The 21,328-nt window shown below is 63.1% G+C and overlaps 1 protein-coding gene across 1 annotated transcript in view; it reads left to right on the top strand.

Annotated features, from left to right (window-relative positions):
* MUC5B (mucin 5B, oligomeric mucus/gel-forming) overlaps window positions 1-10,590 on the top strand; it is a 29,547-nt gene extending 18,957 nt beyond the window's left edge. The window contains 22 exon segments of the mRNA XM_064576420.1: window positions 1-123; window positions 186-357; window positions 1,112-1,118; window positions 2,027-3,855; window positions 3,968-4,152; window positions 4,415-4,586; window positions 5,331-5,596; window positions 5,805-5,991; window positions 6,082-6,307; window positions 6,388-6,566; window positions 6,635-6,704; window positions 6,931-7,031; window positions 7,344-7,375; window positions 7,666-7,846; window positions 8,013-8,117; window positions 8,209-8,246; window positions 8,746-8,862; window positions 9,021-9,107; window positions 9,218-9,340; window positions 9,547-9,592; window positions 9,789-9,897; window positions 10,289-10,590. Coding sequence (XP_064432490.1) covers window positions 1-123; window positions 186-357; window positions 1,112-1,118; window positions 2,027-3,855; window positions 3,968-4,152; window positions 4,415-4,586; window positions 5,331-5,596; window positions 5,805-5,991; window positions 6,082-6,307; window positions 6,388-6,566; window positions 6,635-6,704; window positions 6,931-7,031; window positions 7,344-7,375; window positions 7,666-7,846; window positions 8,013-8,117; window positions 8,209-8,246; window positions 8,746-8,862; window positions 9,021-9,107; window positions 9,218-9,340; window positions 9,547-9,592; window positions 9,789-9,897; window positions 10,289-10,493 — 4,560 coding nt within the window. The 3' untranslated portion in view covers window positions 10,494-10,590.
* Window positions 10,591-21,328: the final 10,738 nt, after the last annotated feature.

Consider the following 21,328-nt stretch of genomic DNA (forward strand, 5'->3'; position numbering starts at 1 on the left):
CCTCCAAGTGCCAGCCCGCCTGCCGCTGGACCGCCTGGCTGGACAGCGACCAGCCCCTGCCCGGCCGCTACGGGGGGGACATCGAGACCTACTACCACATCTGGGACACTGGCAGCCAGCTCTGTATGGAGCCCGAGGCCATCGAGTGCCAGGCTGTGCTCTACCCGGATGTGCCCTTGGGGCAGCTGGGCCAGGACGTGCGGTGTGATGTGAACTATGGGCTCATTTGCAGGAACAACTGGCAGAGGGGGGGCCGTACCTGCCTCAACTACCACATCCGCGTGCTCTGCTGTGAAGACAAGAGCCACTGCACCAACTCCCCCGCCACGGAGCCCACCAGCACCAGCACTCGACGAAGTTCATCGGGGGTCACGAGCCCCACCTCCCAGACCGGCCCCTCCTCCCCCGGGACCACCCTGGGGGTCACTAGCCTCATCTCCCAGATGGGACCCTCCTCCCCCGGGACCACCCTGGGGGTCACTAGTCCCACCTCCCAGACGGGCCCCTCCTCCCCCGGGACCACCCTGGGGGTCACTAGTCCCACCTCCCAGACGGGACCCTCCTCCCCTGAGACCACCCTGGGGGTCACTAGCCTCACCTCCCAGACAGGACCCTCTTCCCCCAGGACCACCCTGAGGGTCACTAGCCCCACCTCCCAGATAGGACCCTACTCCCCTGGGACCACCCTGAGGGTCACTAGTCCCACCTCCCAGATAGGACCCTCCTCCCCTGGGACCACCCTGAGGGTCACTAGTCCCACCTCCCAGACAGGACCCTCCTCCCCTGGGACCACCCTGGGGATCACGAGCCCCACCTCCCAGATAGGACCCTCCTCACCCGGGACCACCCTGGGGGTCACTAGTCCCACCTCCCAGACGGGACTCTCCTCACCCGGGACCACCCTGGGGGTCACTAGTCCCACCTCCCAGACAGGACCCTCCTCACCCGGGACCACCCTGGGGGTCACTAGTCCCACCTCCCAGACGGGACCCTCCTCCCCTGGGACTACCCTGAGGGTCACTAACCCCACCTCCGAGACAGGACCCTACTCCTCAGGGACCACCCTCGGGGTCACTAGCCTCACCTCCCAGACAGGACCCTCTTCCCCCAGGACCACCGTGAGGGTCACTAGCCCCACCTCCCAGATGGGACCCTCCTCACCCGGGACCACCGTGGGGGTCACTAGCTTCAGCTCCCAGAGAGGACCCTCTTCCACTGGAACCACCCTGGGGGTCACTAGCCTCACCTCCCAGACGGGACCCTCCTCACCCGGGACCACCCTGGGGGTCATTAGCCCCACCTCCCAGACAGGACCCTACTCCTCAGGGACCACCCTCGGGGTCACTAGCCTCACCTCCCAGACAGGACCTTCCTCCCCCAGAATTACCCTGAGGGTCACTAGCTCCACCTCCCAGACAGGACCCTCCTCCCCTTGGGCCACCGTGAGGGTCACTAGCCTCACATCCCAGACAGGACCCTCCTCCCTTGGGACCACCCTGGGGGTCACTAGCCCCACCTCCCAGACTGGCCCCTCCTCCCCCAGGACCACCCTGGGGGTCACTAGCCTCACCTCCCAGACCGGCCCCTCCTCCCCCAAGACCACCCTAGGGGGCACTAGCCTCACCTCCCAGACAGGACCCTCCTCCCCTGGGACCACCCTGGGGGTCACTAGCCTCACCTCCCAGACCGGCCCCTCCTCCCCCGGGACCACCCTGGGGGTCACTAGCCTCACCTCCCAGACTGGCCCCTCCTCCCCCAAGACCACCCTAGGGGGCACTAGCCTCACCTCCCAGACAGGACCCTCCTCCCCTGGGACCACCCTGGGGGTCACTAGCCTCACCTCCCAGACAGGACCCTCCTCCCCTGGGACCACCCTGGGGGTCACTGTCTCTACCACCAGCCCTAGCTTAGGCCAAATGTCATCTGGGGTCATTAAGCTGAGCACCACCACCACCCAGCCCTCCTCCCCAGAGACCATGCAGAGAGTCACTGTATCCACCACCCAGATTTTTCCTTCCTCCCCCAGGACCACCCAGTCAGGATCCTCCTCCCCCGAGACCACCCAGGGGGTCCCTGTCTCCACCACCCAGACGCTTGCTACCCCTGCCAGGACCACAGAGAGGGTCTCCAGCCCCGGTCCCTCTGCCTCCCTGAGGACCCCGACGGCCACCACCAAGCCCACCTCACCCAGTGCACCCACCACAGTCCCCGTGGTGACCTCCAGCACGTGGATCCCCCCCGAGTCCACGCCCAACACGGCCACCCTCGGGACCACGCTGGTCTCCACGTCCCTGCCGCCCAGCTCCACCACGCACTCTGTGGCCACCTCGTCCTCCACGGGCTGCAGCCCACGGTGCACGTGGACAGACTGGTTCGATGAGGACTACCCCATACCGGGCCTGGACGGCGGGGACTTCGAGACCTTCTCGGTTTTCCGCTCAGCGGGGCACGACTTCTGCCAGCGCCCCTGGGACATCCAGTGCCGATCGGAGAGGGCGCCGCACGCGCGTCTGGAGGACTTGGGCCAGGTGGTCCAGTGCAACGTGAGCTTCGGGCTGGTGTGCCGCAACCGCGAGCAGCCGGGGCCCCTGCCCTACTGCCACAACTACCACGTGCGCGTGCTCTGCTGTGAGGACCCCGGCCACTGTGCAGGAGCCACGGCCACGGGGCCCACCACGCCGTCCCCAGCGACGCCCTCCACGGGGGCCACCACGCCGTCCCCAGCGACGCCCACCACGGGGCGCACCACGTCGTCCCCAGGCACGCCCACCATGGGGGCCACCACGCCGTCCCCAGGCACACCCACCACGGGGCGCACCACGCCATCCCCAGGCACGCCCAACATGGGGGCCACCACGCCATCCCCGGCGACACCCACCACGGGGGCCACCACGCCGTCCCCAGCGACGCCCTCCATGGGGGCCACCACGCCGTCCCCAGGCACACCCACCACGGGGGCCACCACGCCGTCCCCAGTGACGCCCTCCACGGGGGCCACCACGCCATCCCCAGTGACGCCCACCACGGGGCGCACCACGTCGTCCCCAGGCACGCCCAACATGGGGGCCACCATGCCATCCCCGGCGACACCCACCACGGGGGCCACCACGCCGTCCCCGGCGACGCCCTCCACGGGGGCCACCACGCCGTCCCCAGCGACGCCCTCCACGGGGGCCACCACGCCGTCCCCAGCGACACCCACCACGGGGCGCATCACGCCATCCCCAGCGACGCCCTCCACGGGGGCCACCACGCCGTCCCCAGCGACACCCACCACGGGTCGCACCACGCCATCCCCAGGCACGCCCACCACGGGGGCCACCATGCCGTCCCCAGGCATGCCCACCACGAGGGCCACCACGCCATCCCCAGCGACGCCCTCCACGGGGGCCACCACGCCATCCCCAGCGACGCCCACCACGGGGGCCACCACGCCATCCCCAGCGACGCCCACCAGGGGGCCCACCACGCCATTCCACTCTGTGCCCCTTATCCGGGTCTCCACGGCCTCCACACTCAGCCCCCAAGGCAGTGCATCCACACCCTGGCACACCAAGACCTGGCCCGGCCTCCCCAGTACTGTGCCCAGCACAGCCCCGGCCACCTCCAGCACAGGGCCCAGCCCTGGAGCCTCCCTATCACCCCCCACGCCCTCGGCCACCAGCTCTCCGCCCGGCACCACCTTGGGCCTCTCCACGGCCGCCTCCAGGGCCACGGCCACCCATACCTTGCCAGCAGTGACAGTGACCATGGCGTCCACATCTGTCCTCAGCACCCCGGGGACCCCTGTGTCCCCCAGCTGGAACTTCACCACCCCCTGCCTCTGCCGGGTGTTTGGGCAGCTCTTCTCACCTGGTGAGTGGAGGAGCCCGTCATTCCCTGCCCACTGTCCACCCCGCGCACTGTGCCTCCCGACCTCTCCGGAGCTGACGCTGCCGTGTCTGTCTTGGTGATTCTCTCCTCACAGGGGACGTGGTCTACAATAAGACAGACGGTGCGGGCTGCTCCTTCTATGCCATCTGCAACCAGCACTGCGACATTGACCGCTTCCAGGACACCTGCCCCACCTCTTCGCCCCCCGAGTCCTCTTCGGCCCCCACGGCCTCGTCCTCCCAGCCTCAGGGCTGCGACCTCATCGTCCCTGCCCGACAGGTGCGCCTCCTGCCTGCGCTGTGTGCCTGGTTGGGGCGCTGATGGGGGGCCCAGCCCGGCCCGGGGTCACTGTGGCCCCCTGGAGCCCTGCACGGCAGCTCTGGCTGGAGGAAGGCACTCGGGGTTGGGGCTGGGACGGCACCGGGGTGGCCAGGACCCAGGGCAGCTCTGCCCCGGGAAGGCGGGACCTGAGGCTGTGGCGGGGCGGTGGGGGCAGGTCTCGTGGTCCCAGCTGGTGAGCACCATGCCCACTCTCTCCCAGGTGAACGAGTCCTGGACCCTGTCGGACTGCACGGTGGCTCTGTGTGAGGGCCACAACCGGGTGGTCCTGCTGGGGCGGAAGCCGGCGGCCAGCATCCGCTGCGTGAACGGACACCCTCCGGTCAGAGTGTCGCAGGAGAGCGAGCCGTGTGACTTCCACTTCGAGTGCGAGTGTAAGCGGGGGCGGGTGAGGGGCGGTCGCTCCGGGCAGAGGGCATCGGGGGCACGCAGGGAGCCAGGGCCGTAGCACATAGTGCCGGCCAGAGAGGGTGACGCGCCGCCAGAGCAGGGGGAAGGCCCAGGTTTGCTGAGCCCACCCGCACGGCAGCCTCTGTGGCTGGAAGGGGGCCCGGGGTCAGGGGGCTGTCATCCCAGGGATTCCTGAGCGTCCCTCCTGGAGCTTCCTGCGGGGAGCGCTTCTGGCTTGGCCCCTGGATGGTGTGGGCGTCAGGTTCTGGGGGGAAGCGAGTGCCACACATGGGGGTCACAACATCAGCAATGACCAATTCTCTCTCTCCGGAGGCTGCAGGGAGGGCCCTTCCTGCCTTCTCAGCTTTGGGGGCTCCAGGCATCCAGGACTTGTGGCTGCGAGCCTCCAGCCACGGCCTCGTCTTCCGACGGCCGCTCCTCTCTCTCCTGCAAGGACACTTGTCACTGGGTTAGGGCCACCTGGGTGATCCCGGCTGGTGTCATCTCGGGGTCCTTAACTTAATCACAGACACGAAGATCTCTTCCCAGATGAGGGCACATTCTCAGGGTCTGGGTTGGACATGGGGACACGCCTTTGGGGCCACCATGCAACCCACTCCACCCCCTTTTATAAGAAAGGCAGCCAGGGCCAACTGGGGCCCAGGGGGCTCCCCTGAGGTGGCCATTTTGGGGTGGCACTGGGTGAGGGGACCGTCCATGCCCCGCAGGCTCCTGCAGCGGCTGGGGGGACTCGCACTACACCACTTTCGACGGCACTTCCTACTCCTTTCGGGACAACTGCACCCACGTGCTCATGAAGGAGATCCGCCCACGCTACGGGAACCTCAGCATCTACATGAACAACTACTACTGCGGGCCCACCGGGGCCACCACGGCCGCCGCCCACTGTCCCCGTGCCCTCAGCATCCACTACAAGTCCATGGAGGTCATCCTTACCACCAGCACCAGCATCCGCGGGCAGGAGCAGAGCCTGGTGAGTGGCCCTGTCCCGGCGTCACCAGGGAAGGGCTGCGGGCCCGGAGGTCAGCTCCCAGAGGCACCTGGGGCAGGGACCTGAGCATGGCCGACTGGGGCCCCAGGCCCCAAGGGGAGCATCTGCACTTTGGGGTGTGAGGCCGAGCCCCGAAGGCAGGCCCTGCTGCCCCAACACCCAGTCATGGATCCCCCCGACACATCCCCAGATCCTGTTCGACCAAATCCAAGTGAGCTCGGGCTTCAGCAAGAATGGCGTGAGTGTGTCGGTGACGGGGACGACCACGATGGGCATCGACATCCCTGCCATTGGCGTGAACATCACCTTCAACGGGCACCTCTTCCACATCCAGCTGTCCTACAGCCGCTTCAGCCACAACACCGAGGGCCAGTGTGGTGCGTGGGGGCCAGGGGCGCCCCGGCCACAGCCGCTCAGCACGGGTGGGGGGGGGGTGGAGAGCTTGACCCTGCTGCCCCGCCTCCCAGGCACCTGCACCAACAGCCAGACGGACGACTGCCGCCAGCCCGGCGGAACCATGGCCCCCACCTGCCAAGACATGGCCCACCGCTGGCTGGTTCCCGAGAGGGGCCGGGAGGCCTGCTGGGCGCCTACCCGCCCGCCCCCGACGGCTGGCCCCGCGCCCTCAGCACCCAGCACGCCCGCCTCCTCCCCGTGCCCCCCGGCGCCCCTCTGCGAACTGCTGCGGAGCCCGTGAGTCGCTCCTGCGGGTCTGGCGGTCGTGGGGCGGCAGGCTGCCCCCTGCCCCGGCCTCTGACCGCCCCTTCCCGCAGGCTCTTCGCAGAGTGCCACACCCTCATCCCACCCGACCCGTTCGTCAGCTCCTGCGTCAGTGACGGCTGCCAGGCGGACAGCCCCAGGGCGCCCTGCGGGAGCCTGGAGGCCTATGCGGCCCTCTGCCGCGCCCGGGGCGCCTGCAGCAACTGGCGGAATGCCACCAGCGGGCTGTGCGGTGAGTCAGGGCGGCCCCGGGCGCTCCGGCCCCCTCGGCCCACCTGACTCCTGTCTCTGTGATCCCAGACTTCACCTGCCCGCCCGACAAGGTGTACCAGCCCTGCGGCCCTGCACAGCCCGCATCCTGCGACTCCAGGTAAAGCCTGCCTGAAGAGTGTGCGGCGGGCCGGGAGGGTCTGCAATGCGCCCCCAGCCTCAGGTCCCTGGGGCTTCCTTCCCCGCAGCCCGACCTCTGAACCCCGCCTCCGGGCCCTGGGCGGCTGGTCAACCCAGCACTCTGCCATGCCCTCTGCCCTTCCCCCCACCCCGGACTGCCGCTTCCATGGTTCGAGGGTCCCAGGAATGCCCTCCTGGCCTTGCAGGAGCCAGAGCAGAGCGGGCAGGGGGCTGGCAGAAGGCTGCTTCTGCCCCGACGGACACACCCTCTTCAACACACACACGAACGTCTGCGTGCTCGAGTGCGGTGAGCACAGCCCCAGCGGCCCTGACCCCGGAGCTGCTGCAGAGCCGGAGGCCGAGGGCCTGGGGTGGGAAGACCCTAGCGGGGGACCATCCCTCCCGGGTGCTTGCTCTCCTAGCCCAGTGCCCACCCTGAGGGTGCAGTGTGGCCACGACACCGAGTTCTCCGGGGCTCCTGTCCCCAGCAGGAAGAAGAGCCCTGGCTGGGGGTGGGGCGGCCAGGCCTGCAAGGACACGTGTCAGGGCCTGTGATCTCTGCCCACTGGGTCTGGGACCCCCGCACGCCAACTGAACCCCTTTTCTTCTTCCCTTCCAGCCTGTGTGGGACCAGATGGGTTTCCCAAATCTGTGAGTGTTCTGCTCCTCAGCTACCTGCCCCCTGGCTTGAGCAGAGGGAGGGAGGGCCCCATCTCAGGGCACCCTGCTCTGCCCGGGCAGCCCCTGTGGGGGCTGGTGTGGGGCACCCCGGTGTGAGACACAGCCCTGTCCCGTGGGCTGCTCCAGGATGGCAGCTTGAGCGGGAGGCCGAGGGCTGAGCTGGCCACACTGAGGCTGGGGCCTTCCCTGCTGCTGGAGGCAGCCCAAGAGGCCAGGGCCCGGTCCAGGAGTCTCCAGGGACCCTAACTGCTCTGTTCCAGCCTGGGGAGCGGTGGGTCAGCAACTGCCAGGACTGCGAGTGCCACGAGGGCTCCTTGTCAGTGCAGTGCACCCCCGTGCTGTGTGAGGCCCCGGAACAGCCCCCGCAGTGCAGCCAGGCGGGCTTTGTGGCCGAGACCAGGCCTCTGGCCAACAACTCATGCTGTCTGGGGACGCTGTGCGGTGAGCCCTGTGCCCCACTGGCCGGAGGGTGACGGGGGGGCGGGGGTAGTTGCGGGCCGAGGAGTGGCTGAGGCTGGACCAGTGTGGCAGGAGAATGAGGCCGCCGACCTCTGGTGTGCCCTGGTACAGCGAGGGGCCCCCTGACGGCACCCCAACTCTCCCACAGTCTGCGACACGACCACCTGCCCCCAGAGCCCACCCAAATGTGGGCCGGGAGAGGAGCTGATCCGCACCCAGAAGGAGGGTGATTGCTGCCCCACCTTCATCTGCCGTGAGTGGGGCTGGAGGCTCGGGGGTGGGGGAGTGTCGGAGCCCTTCCTGCCCACCAGCCGGGCAGGTGCTCAGCCCCCCTTTCCTTCCAGGACCTCAGCTGTGTTACTACAATCACACTGCCTACGAGGTAAGGGCTCACCGCCGGGCGGCTGAGTGGGATGAGTAGCAGCGGGTGGGGCCCCAGGCTCAGCTCATCCACATGGGACCTCCACCCCTCATCTGCACATGCCCGGCCCCGCCTGCACCCTCCTGCAGGACAGGGGATAAGCGTGGGGGCTCCGGGCCCTTTAGAGCCACGTGGGGACACGGCGAGGGGGACACGGGGCAGCCCTGTCTGTCGAGCACCTGGGGGAGCTGCTGGCTTGGGGTGTCCCAGGAGCGTCCTCATGGCAAGAGTGTTGGGGTGGGACCGTGCCCTCCCAGCCCCTCCAGCCGGCCTGGGGTCCTGCCTCTGCCCTGGTCTGTGCTCAGCCAGGGGCACAAGCATAATTCCATTTGAAGAAGAAAGAACCCGCTCTCTGTAGGCCTCCCCTTCTCCCAGCCCATCCAGCCGCAGGGAGGGGTCCTGGCCCTGGGGCCCCCGCCACTGTCCTCAATGTCACCTCCACTCACCCGGTCCACTGCAGATCGGTACAACCTTCCCATCCGTCACTCCCTGCCACACGTGCACCTGCCTGTCCGGGGACACCCAGGGCCCAATCGTGCAGTGTGAGGAGAACATCTGTAACACTACCTGCCGCCAGGTAAGCCCTCCTGGGCACACCCAGCCCTGGGCAGGGACATGGCTTCACAGGGACCGGGGTTGCCAAGGAGGTCGCTGGGCCCTTAGGGTGTGGACGGGAGGGCAGGAGGGCTGGGGAGTAGGACTGGGGGTACCCATGGAACCACCCCTGTCCCTCAGGGCTACGAGTACTGGAAGGTGGCCGGACAATGCTGTGGGGAGTGCGTGCAGACAGCCTGTCCCACGGAGGATGGCTGGCTGGTCCAGGTAAGAGGGGGTTCGGTCTCAGCCCCCCAGCTGGGAGACCCTTCCTTTCGGCCCCTCTCAGCTCACCAGATAATTCCCTGCGAGCCTCCACCTTCCCCGTTGCATTTCAGCCCAACGAGACCTGGGTCAACAGCCTCGTGGACAACTGCACGGAGTACCGCTGCGAGGTCAAGAACGGGCTCCACGTGCTCACTCTGAGGCCCACGCCCTGCCCGGACGTGTCCAGCTGCCAGGTGTGTCCTGGGGCTCGGGCTGCCCCAAGGCAGAGGCCCAGCCCAACACACCCCAGAGTCTCAGCCTGGACCCCCACAGCCTCGGAGGCTCCGCCCACATCTCCAACGGGAGGCCCCGCCCCCCCAGATCATCCGCCCGCCCCCCACCGCCCTGGAGGCCCCGCCCCGCCCCCAGCCCACCCTCTGTCTCCCCCCAACCCTTTCAGGGCATCCTCAGGAAAACCGGCTGCTGTTACTCCTGTGAGGAAGTGGGTAAGTCCAGGCCCGCCTACCCGCCCTCCACCTCCGCCCAGTCTCCATCCGTTGATTTCTGCCCGAAGCTGCCCTTGGCCCCAGGACCCCACCCTGAGCGCGGGGCTCGGGAGGGTGGCGCGCGGGGAGCGGCCCTAGGTCGGGATCCTCAGAGGTCCCCTCCCGCACCTCCACCGCCTTTCCTCCATCTGCCCAGACAAGTGCCAAGTCCGCGTCAACAGAACAATCCTGACACACCAGGGCTGCGCCACTCGGGCCCCGGTCAACCTCACGTTCTGCGGGGGCTCATGCCCCGGAGTGTCCAAGTGAGCGAGCCCTGCGCCCCTCCCGAGAGGCCCCTCCCCGCCCCACACTGCCCTGGCTTCGCCAGGTGTGAGCAGTGCGCTTAAAGAGCAGAAGGACCGGTGCGGGGCTGGCTCAAGACCCAGGGAAGGTTCCCCGGGGGGAGGGTCCTGCCGGGTCAGCAAGTTCCGTGAGCTGGTTCTAAGACGAGAGGGGGCCTGGCGCGGGAAGGTCAGAGTTCAGTGACCCTGAGCACCGTCCCGGGCCAGGTCAGAGAAGCCCCTAGTGCTCGGAGGATGAGCTCAGGGCTGCCGGGAGTGGGTCGGGGCCATTGGCTCCAGACCCCAGAGACACCAGGAGCTCGGGGGCTGGGGCTGGACCCGGCGGGTCCTGAGGGCGGCCCTGCGTTTGCAGGTACTCCGTGGAGGCCCAGGCTATGGAGCACCAGTGTACCTGCTGCCAGGAGGCAGGGGTTCATGAGGAGGTGGTGACCATGCAGTGTCCCGACGGGACCACCGTCCAGCGCACCTACACCCACGTGGACAAGTGCAGCTGTGCCCCATCCTGCGTCCGCTCGCCTGAGGCTCCCGAGGACAGCACCCCCATCTTCCTGACCTAGGGCTCCACCACTGTCTGTTGCCATTCTGACCCCCTCCCGCCAGGCCCCCCACCCCAGTCTGGAGCCAGGACACACACCACCCAGCCACGGAAAGCTCGGCCAGCCTGCGGCAGGAGCCCGGGCACCCCTGCCACCTGGGCCCTCGTGGGACCTGTGCCTTGGGGGCTGCCCTAGAGGACAATGGCACAGCGAGGAACTGCTTGAGGAGGGCTCCGGCGGGGGCCTTGCCCTCGGAGCCCCTCCAGCACGTCTTGGCCACTTGCCTGGCCGTCAGGGCCTGGCCCTCATCTGAGACAAGTGCCTGTGCTGCCTGGACTCACCCCCTTCTTCGTGTCAGAGGGGTGCCCTGGAGCTGCTGTGCTGTCCCCCGCTGTGGGCCTGCGTGCGCCCCGCTGCTCCCCAAGCCCCGTGGAGCGGGTTCCTGCTGGCCACCTCCTGCACCGGGATGTGGGCTGGGGCCTGTCCACTGGCCACCAGCTGCCTCCGGGGGGCGGTGTCAGGCAGGGTGGCTGCCCACCCACATGTGAACCTGGGCCTGGGGTGACCACGGCCGCTGGGAGGTGGGCCAGGGAGGGGTTGGTGCTCCCCAGCACTCCCTCTGCCCACCCTGCCCCCATCTTGCAAATAAACGCTGAGCAGTGTGTACACTTGTTGGTCCTGGTGTCTTTTCTGCCCACTGAGTCCCCTGGGCTTCTCCTCTGTCTGGTTGTATGGTACCCCCAGGCTCATGCTGCCCCTCCCCTCTGGGAGGGACAGGTGGGAGGAGGGGTCTGGAGGCCCTCAGGGTCAGTCTCAGGCTGTGGGGCACTGGCTGGGGCCAGGGATGAGCCAGGGGCTCAAAAATGACCCTCTCCATTATTTCCAACCCAGGGGATTTATAAGGAAGCTGGTTCACTGATGTGGAAAGTTTGGGGACCCTGCGGGAGGCATGGCTGTGGCCCAGGTGTGTCAGTGCAGGAAGCAGTGGCCTCGTGGGCTGGGGGCGCACAGAAGGAGGGGTGCCCAGTGCTGCTCGGGCCCCAGGGGGGTTGCCAGCCGCTGCAGTCCCCGCTCCCTGCCTGCCACAGCTCACTGAATTTTCTCCAGGGCGCCTGTCCCACCTCAGCTTGCTCTAGGACTGGCCTTCTTTTCTCATCTCCCCCGAGGGCGGGGATTTCTCGCCAGACAGCTCCACGAGCGTGTGGTGGGGTGCGGGAAGAGCGGGGAGCAGGCGTGGGGTGTGGCAGACAGGAGACGTGCCTGGCTTAACTGGGCAGGAAGGACGAGACATGGCTCCCCAAGGGGCAGGGTGGCTTCCGGTGGGGCTGCCACCTGGGGAGGCAAAGACAGTGCTTGAAGGAAGCTGCTGGCGGGGGGTACGTGGGAGGGTCCTCCCCCCTCCCGAGTCGCATGACCTGCCTCTGCCCTCAGTGTGGTTCCCATGGTGGGGCCGCTGCAGGGGCTCAGCGAGGAGGGCCTGGGCTCTCTTCAGGCCATTGCTGTCCTTTCCCACCCCCGTCACAAGGTCTGGGCAGGGTAGGCCACCCTGGGACCCGGCCGGGCCGGACGGGGACGGCTGCCGGGCTGGCGAGGTGTGTCTGCAAATGAGGCTGGCCGTCCTGGGTCGCCTTCGGAAAGCGGACCCAGAGCCTCACAGTCTGATTTCCCGGGGGCTGTGGCCGTGCCCCCGGCTGAGTCTTTGTGAACCCAGGTGCAAAACAACAGTCTTCCCTAAGCCCCTCCCTGTCATTCCCTGGCACAGTCCCTTCCTTAAACGCATGTGCCTCTCACCAAATCTAAACATGCTCCTAAGGCACCAGGAATATGGGTGTCACGTGCCGTGGACTAGGGCTCGCCTGTGCCACGTGCTGCCTGTGTGCCAGGGGATGCTCTCATTCAATCCTGACAACACCCTATGCAATGTGTGCCATTATTTCCTCTCACTTTACAGATGGGGAAAGCGAGGCACACTGCAATGTGCTCCAGAGTCCACACTGTCAGCCAGAGGTGCCCCGTCGCCCTGGAGAAGGTAACTCTAAAACAACACGGCGCATAAAAACAAAACAGTTACTAAACTTCAAATATTTTTAAAAAGGGGTTTCTGGTTTCCAGATGGAAAAGCATCTTCCCCACAGGCACAAAATTTACCACGACAAAGATAGAAAGAAATTTTAAAATAGAAGAGTGGAAAACAAGGAAGTGAATGATCTGTAAACCCGACAGACATCCTGAACGAAGGGAGGTTTTGGGGGACGTGCCCGTGGTGCGCAGGGGGGAGGGGGCGTGGCCTCAGGGCAATATTTGGATCCACATGTAAGAACAATGATCTCTCAGAACTGAAGGCATGAGCTCTTGACCGAAAGTACTCGGTGAGTGCCAAGGAAGGCCAAGAGGTACATCCATTCAGATACTTGGGGGTGAGATCTGAGGGCATCAAGGTAGAGAAAAACTCGGAGCTGCTGGGGAGACATGACCGTGTGCCCATGCTGGGGTGAACGGGCACCAGAGCCCGGAGACTCTGGCAGGGCCCCTCTGTGGTGCCGAAGGCACAGAACTTGAACGCTGAATCCCACACCCAAGTAAACTATCATTTAAGAGTGATAATGAGGGGCATCTGGGTGGCTCAGTCGTTAAGCATCTGCCTTCAGCTCAGGTCATGATCGCAGGGTCCTGGGATCGAGCCTCGCATCGGGCTCCCTGCTCGGCGGGAAGCCTGCTTCTCCCTCTCCCTCTCCCCGTGCTTGTGTTCCCTCTCTCTCTTTATCTATCTCTGTCAAGTAAATAAATAAAATCTTTAAAAAAAAAAGATAATGAAAAAAGGCATTTTCAACATACAAGGACTCAGAACAGACATCTCACAAGACCCTGTGCGAGAGAAACCGGCAACATGGCGTCACATCTCAGAAACCAAAACGTGGCACGCAGAAGTTCGTAACTTTAATGAGTCGGAGTCACCAGTATTTTTCTTCACAGGTAGCGCTTCCTGGTCCTATTTCACAAAACCTTCCCTGCCTTAAGATCAGAAATATGGTCGGGGCGCCTGGGTGGCTCAGTCGGTTAAGCGACTGCCTTCGGCTCAGGTCATGATCCTGGAGTCCCGGGATCGAGTCCTGCATCGGGCTCCCTGCTCGGCGGGGAGTCTGCTTCTCCCTCTGACCCTCCCCCCTCTCATGTGTTCTCTCTCAAATAAATAAATAAAATCTTAAAAAAAAAAAAGATCAGAAATATGGTCTTCTGGATTATTTTCTAAAAGCTTGACAATTTTGCCTTCCACTTAACTTTTTTTTTACTGGTATAAAACATACATAACATAAAATTTACCATCTTAACCATTTTTAAGTGTACAGCTTAGTGGTATAAAATACACTCACACTATTGTCCGTCCACCCATCCACCCATCCATCCATCCCTACAATCCCTTTAACTTTACCAGAGACTCTATACCCAGGAGGCCGTGCATTTACCTTTATTGAGATCTTTATTTCTCCACATAAAGTTACTAACATCCTTTTATTTCAGTTTACAAAACCCACTTGAGTATTTCTTGCAGGGCAGGTCTAGTGATCACAAACTCCCTCTTTTGCTTATCTGGGAATGTCTCAATTTATCCCTCACTCTTGAAGGAGAGTACCTCTGGACATAGGATTCTTGGTTGGCAGGTTTTTTCTTTTAGCATTTGAATGTATCGACCCACTGCCTTCTGGCCTCCAAAGTTTTCTCATGAAAAATCTGTTGATAATTTATTGAGGACCCCTGTACGTGAGGATTCCCTTCTCTTGCTGCTTTCAGATTCCTTGTCTTTGGGTCTGGAAGTTTGATTACAGTGTTTCTTAGCGTGGATCGCTTTAAGTTCATCTTCCTTGGTGTTTGTTGAGCTTCCTGGAAGTTTATATTCATGTCTTTCCTCAAATTTGGGAAGTCTCCAGGCATTATTTCTTCAAGTATTCTCTTTGCCCCTTTCTCTCTCTTCCCCTTCTGGGACTCCCACAGTGCATATATTGGTCTGCCTGCTGGTGTCCTGAGCTCAGGTCCCTTAAGCTCTGTCCCGTTTTCTTCCAACTTTTTCCTTTGTCTTCCTTGGACTTGATAATTTCCCATCCTCTCTTCAAGTTCACTAATTTTTTTTTTTTTTTGTCTGCACAATTCTGTCTTGGAACCTCTCTAGTGAATTTTTCATTTCAGTTATTGTACTTTTTAGCTCCAGAGTTTCTTTTTGGTTTCCCATCTGTTTATCGGTATTTTCATTTGGTTCATACATGGTTTTCTTGGCTTTCTCCACAACTTCTTTTAGTTGTTTTAAAGTCTTTGTCTAGTGTATCTGTGATCAGGTCTTTTTCAGAGAGAATTTCACTGATTTTTTTTTTCCTTTTTATAACCCATACTTTCTGGTTTCTTTGTATGCTTTGTGATTTTTAAAAAATTCATTTATTTGAGAGAGATGTAGAGAAAGAGCAAGCACAGAGAGAGAGTGAGAGAAGAAGCAGGCTCTCCACCGAGCAGGGAGCCCATGCGGGGCTCCATCCCAGGACCCTGGGATCATGACCTGAGCCGAAGGCAGACGCTTAACCGATTGAGCCCCCCAGGTGCCCCTGCCTTGTGATTTTCTTACTGAACACGGGACATTTGAATTGAATAATGTGGTAACTTTGGAATTCTGATTCTCCCCCTTCCCCTGGACTGGCTGGTTTTTTGTTTTTATTTTATTTTTATTATTGCTGTACACTGTCTCTGTGGATCAGCAGGATCAGCCTGACCTGTAAATATAATGTCTGCTCAGGTCTTTTCTGAGCCTTTTCCCGGGCATCCAAGATCATGTTCTAACTTTCCCCTTATTCGTAGTTGTTTTTGAATGTCCTAGTCTTTAACACCCGGCTCCCAGGAAGGGAAAGAGAGAAAAATGAAGGGAGAGAAGAGCACTAGCCCTTTCCATCCTCTGGAAGTCACTTCAGCTTAAGGGGGGGCGTGTGACAACAGGGGTGGGGTGCGACATGGTTACCTAGCTGTTTGCACCTCTGTGATCAGAGCACAGGTCCCCAGCATCTGCAGGGCAGGGTCCTTTTTGCCCACCAGCTCCCACAAGCTGTGTGCAGACGGCTCCAGGGACACACGCGCGACTGCCTGCCTGGGGCCGGGGGCCAGGCAGCTGCTGTGCTGAGAGCAAACACTGACTGAGATGGACAGCGACTCACTCCCCAAGGACTCCCCCCAAGAGCTGCAAGCCTTCAACAGACTGCAGGGCTCAAAGCAGTTCCATCGGACACGCCCATGCAGCTGTCCAGGCGGGGAGACTGGTTCTCCCCTCACAGACCTTCCTCTGCCTCCTTCCCAGAATCTTCCTGCCTTTACATATTGAGTCCGTCCAGAACTGATGTTTGGAAGTGGCACAAAGCAGGGGCCTGACTGCACTTATCTTGCGTCTGGCTCACTGCACCACTGTCACCCTGCCCTCTGGTCTCTGCCCGGTTCCACTGGACTCTCCATCTGTCATCTTAATGCAGACAACAGTCCTTACAGTCTCGGTTTCTACCTGAGCAGGCTTCCCATTTCGTGCTTCTTTTGCACGAATGCCTGGATTCGTCTTAGCCTTTTGGACTTCCACATGCATAGCATCAACGTCCCAAGTCTTTTTTTTTTTTTTTTTTTTTGAAGATTTTATTTATTTGGCAGAGAGAGACACAGCGAGAGAGAGAACACAAGCAGGGGGAGCGGGAGAGGGAGAAGCAGGCTTCCCACGGAGCAGGGAGCCCGATGTGGGGCTCGATCCCAGGACCCTGGGATCATGACCTGGGCCGAAGGCAGATGCTTAACGACCGAGCCACCCAGGTGCCCCATCAACGTCCCAAGTCTTACACACAACAAAAAGCAGGACTTGTGGGGAAGGAGGTCATGTCGAGTGAATTACTGTGACAGAAACCAACATCTGCACATACCACTTCAATCCATGAACACTGGTCACCCCTCCACCTATTGTGGCCCCCACCCTCCACCCCATAGCACTGCCTGAACTGCTCAGACTTGCTAGAAGCATCTGAGTTCCCCCTTTGTCATATTTTCAAACATTTCAGAAAGAAGTTTTAAACATATGCGATTAGCATTTTGGGGGCTGTTTTCAATGGGGATGTTCCCAATAAACCTAACTTGCTGTATCCCTGTTCCCCCTCAGGAAGGGCTAGTCTGTCCTCTTCCCAAAGGGGCTGCCGTACTGTGCCTCATCTATGAGCACAAGCCATCGAGGGACCCCCCTGGAGGTCCGGGTCTGCTCAGACAGGCCATCCCCAGCTTGCAGGGGACTCCCTGGCGGGCTCTCCTGGGAGAGACTCTGCCACTGTGCCCCTTCGGAAAGGAGCGAGTGCTCTGCCAGACAGAAGGAGGACCCTTCCTTCCTCCTCACGGCCACTCTGGACCGAGCGTCTGGGTGTGCTCCACGTGGCCTCGCTCTCTGCCCGGGCAAGCGGCACTCCACCTTGCCCCACTTCTCCCTGCGGTCAAGGACAGGAACGTCTCCATAACCAGAGTCACTGAGGGCTGAGAGGTGGGGCATCCGCTGCTGGTCCTGCCCACGGTGCCCACTGAGACCCTGTGACCCCTGGGTGCTGCCCCAGCCCCCGGACACTGTGCTCTCAGCTCGCTCCGAGTCCCACCGCCAGTGCCCCGGGCCAGCCCTGCATGCAGGGGCTGCTGTGCCTCCCTCCTGGGCCTGGGGAGCCCCTGACCCATCAGACATCCCCTGCCACCGTCACCGCTTTGCCTGGCAGTGCGGTCCGCCTGGGTGCCGGCCGAGGCCTGCATGTCCCTGCTGAGTGGACCCAGTTCTACTGCCAGGCTCACCAGAGGGAGGGGCCCAAGGCCATGGGACTCACCAAGGGCACAGGGGGCAGGTCGCAGCCATTTCTAGAACTCTGCTGGTGTGTGCTTCACTCGACAACTTGTCCCAAACCTCATCCTACAAGGGGTACTGGCAGGCACCCACGAGAGCTGAGTGACCCCCATGTCATGGTGACCTTCCCCGGAGTCTGAGTAACCTGGGGGTCACGTCCTCATTCTCCCCTGCAAGCTGCTCCTTCCATGGATGGCAGCCACGTGGGTCCACGACGGCCCAGCTGTCTGGGGCCTGAGGTGGGGGACTGGAAGCACGGGGCATGGAGCTTCACGGTGGGTCAGCTTTGAGGGCAGAGCTCCCACCCCACAATCTCAGGGGTGCCGTCCAGCCGCCGAGGGGCGGTCCATCTTCCGCGGGCAGAGCCCCACCCAGCCCAGGGCCCCGGCCAGACCCTCCTCCTCAACACCCCTCAGTCTGGCTACACACACCCCGCGGCCCAGGCGTGAATGCCATGCGCTCTGTTCATTCCTCACTCCCCCACACGGACGCGTATGTCTGCAGGACGACGGCAAAGCAGGGCCACACGTCACGGGGGAGACAGACGGAGCACTCCACGCTGAGTCAGCGAGTCCCGCATCGTAACGTCCATTAGCTTGCTCACGTTTCCACCGTCGTGAGGTTTGTTGCTTGCATTTGGGGGACACCTTACAGTGACGGACGTTACAAGTGCATACACAAGGTACTTTGCATTCCGCCGGGGCTAATGTTTCCACGAGCACGCCAGCAGCCAGGAGCGGACGCTCTGAGGAACCGGCTGCGCTCCGGTCACCACGGACGCACACAGCGAGCCCCGCGCGCGCTGCCCCGCCTCACGGGTCTGTTCCCTGTCCACCGACCGTCAGCACACGTCTCCACTGCCCCCCGCCATGGCAGGGTGGGGCCGGCATTTTCTCCGGGGGGCTTTGCCCAGTGGGACGCAGCACAGCCCTCGACGCGGTCCTTGTACGTCTCCCGACCTGAGAGCTTCAAGCCTCGTGTAAAACCTGGCTGTGGCTTTTCTTCCGCAAAGACTGCTCTTCAGAAAGGAACAGTTCAAAAGGCGTTTGGATCGAAGAGGTCATGACAACAACTCAGCTCCCTCAGCACCAGGGAAGAGGCCCGGAAGGCCTGGGGCCTGTGTGCACCCAGACGCAGGGCGCCCCATGCACTCGCGCCCCGGAGGCGACTGGAGGGCCTTCCTGGTTACTCCAGGGCCGCAGCGCGCGTGAGGCTGGGACCCTAGCCCTTCCTCCCTTTGCCCGCGTGTGGACCAGGCACCTGCTGTGTGGGCACCGGCGAAATGAGCAGCAGACCCCGCTCCCCGAGTTCCCAAGCCAGCCAGCATCTGCACAAGGATGGTGAGAAGGTAACAATGTGTGTCAGTCCAGAAGGTCCAGGAGGTGTGGGAAGGCGCAGGGAGTTGCCGGGGTGGCCAGGAAAGCGGCCCAAGGAGGGGACATTTAGGAGAGGCTAGAGGGAGGACAGCATCTGTGCAAAGGCCCTGGGGTGGGGCTCACCAGCAGTGGCTGGAGCTGGGGGGGAAGTGGGTGGAGGAGAGCAGTCTCGGGGCCCAAGCAAGACGGGGCTGCTGGGCACTCAGAGCACAGGAAGGAGGTGACCCAGCCCGAGCAGATGTGAGGGAGATGCAGCAGTGTGCAGAGGTGGGAGCAGGACTCCGAAGCCCCTGCCCCCGCCATCCTCGGTCCCCACTCCTGTCCCAAACATCCTCTCCTGGCTTGGCCCTCCAGCCGCACCTTCTCCCACTGGAACCCTGAGCCTCTGGGCTGTGCCCAACACGGCAAGGCTTCTGGGGGGCTGCGACCACGGGCTCCGTGTCCACACCCCAGCTCCTCACCTGTGGCTGCTCGCGTTCTGCGTCAGAGCTGTCCCGGCCCCCAGAATGCGAGCAGAAGAGTCCTCCCACCCGCCCTGCCTCCCCCTCTCCTCCGGCATCTCTGCCCCCGCCCCAGGGTGTGCATCTGCAGGGCCACAGGGCGCGGAGCGAGCAGCAGGGGCCTGGCCTCCTTCTGGCCCTCTAGGCAGGGGGCCTGTTTGTCCTCAGTCCTCATCTCTCGCGCTTGTGTGGAGGCATGAGGGGTGCGGCACGGGGAAGACGAAAAGCCGTCTGCTGGGACTGAATGAGTGATGGTGTCTGGACGTGCGGCCGTGGGCAGGTGCAGTCCCCACGATGCAACGGGTGCCTTGTGGAGAGGCCCAGGGAGCCGCCCCGCCCCTTCTGCCACATGAGGACACGGAGGGGACATCAGCCCTCGGAGCTGGGAGGCGGAATCGTCCGTGCTGCACGCCCCGGGCCCGGGTGCCGTCACAGCAGCAGGGACGGACTTTCGGGGATATCCTCACACATACGGAAAACCCAGAAGAGCCGATGCAAAAGCCAGAGCAGAGAGCTGAGAGGCGGCAGGCGGCGAGCCAGGAGCAGCGAGAGCAGCGAACGCGCGCGTCCACGCAGCCCCGGGGACGTGTTCTGGGCGGCGGCAGGGCTCTGGAGCAGCCGGGCCGGGGCTGGAGCTTGACTGCATGGCGCTGGCTTGGCTCTGGGAAGTTGGGCACCCGCCTGAATGACCCTGGGGTGCTGAGGAAGGGACCAGAAGGCTCAGCCTGTGTTCCCAGGGCGGCACACGTGAGGAGGGCACCTGGACCGGGAACCTCGGAGTCGCGGACACCGTGACAAAACCAGTTCCCCAGAGAGCAGAGGCAAGGGCGGCGAGAAGCTGCAGGGACAGGCTTTGGGCCCTGGGGCTCCGGGTCAAGCTGGAGGGGCCGCATGCTCACACGGAACAGCACATGGAACAGTCTCCTCGACGGAGGCCGGCAGCCTCCCCCAGCGTCCAGACCTGAGCTGCCGGCTGGAGGACGGTCCTGCAACACCATGCCGGCAACACAGGGCGGCGACCCCAGATGGGACACCAGGGCCCCACTAAAACTGGGGCTTATGGGGTCGCCTGGGTGGCTCAGTCAGTTGGGCGTCCAGGTCCTGGGATCTCAGGGCCCTGGGATGGAGCCCCGCGCCGGGCTCTGCACTCAGCGGGGCCTCAGCTTGGGGATTCTCTCCCTCCCTCCCTCCCTCTGCCCCCCCCCCACGTGTGTGCACTCTCTCTCAAATAAGTAAATCTTTAACAAAATAAAAATAAATAAAAAATAAAATCGGGTCATGTCCCCAAGCCTGTAATGTGTGATTGGGGTGGACAGGCTTACTGCCAGCAGAGCCCACCAGTGACCCCTTCACTGTTCAGTAACCGCTGGTGCAGCTAGGGGGGAGCCCTGAACCCCAGGTCAAACCGCCTGTCCGAACCACGGCACGGGGGAGGGGCTGGCAGAGCGCAGGGCCGCCTGCAAGGACAGCCCCATCTAGCCCCTGCCCCGACCCGGGGCCACGTCCTGCACTTGCATGCCAGGACCACGGAGCCACTGGGCTCACGGTAACAGGCAGCGTGACTCACACGGAGCGAGCCGGCGTCTCGAGTCCTCCACATCACCGCTGTCCCTGAACTAGAACCCGTGTGCCCCACGTCACACACGCGTTTCCCAGTCGGTACAGATGTGTGTCGCGGAGGTGACGGGCACTTAGTCCCACGCCCCGTGGGGCTCACTGTGACTCCTGACCCGAGTCGAGCGTCCCCCCTCCCACCCCTTCGCTCCCCGGGGGCAGCGGTCTCCCGGGCAGTGCCCAGCCTTCCACCGATCTCCAGTGGCCGCGTCTTCACTGCCAGTAGCTGTCGGGCTCTGTCCCATCCTGTGCACAGCCTCCTGGTCTCTGCTCGCACTGTTTTGTCCTGTTTGCACATTTAGGTCCCTGTGTGGCGCTCAGTGGAGTCCGACTCTGTGGAGGTTTGGTCGTGCGGATTCTGCTGCTGAGCCTTGCTCATGGCTGCTCCCTGCTCGTGCGGACCGTCTCCCCAAGCACGCACGAAGCCGCGTGCGCTTGAGTCCTCCGAGGCCCAACCAACACCACGTTCCTCCAGGAAGAATGTGCCTC

This window comes from Mirounga angustirostris, unplaced genomic scaffold (assembly GCF_029215605.1).
Source record: "Mirounga angustirostris isolate CCGP_5_RB_7025 unplaced genomic scaffold, mMirAng1.0.hap1 SCAF_13, whole genome shotgun sequence".
Lineage (NCBI taxonomy): Eukaryota > Metazoa > Chordata > Mammalia > Carnivora > Phocidae > Mirounga > Mirounga angustirostris.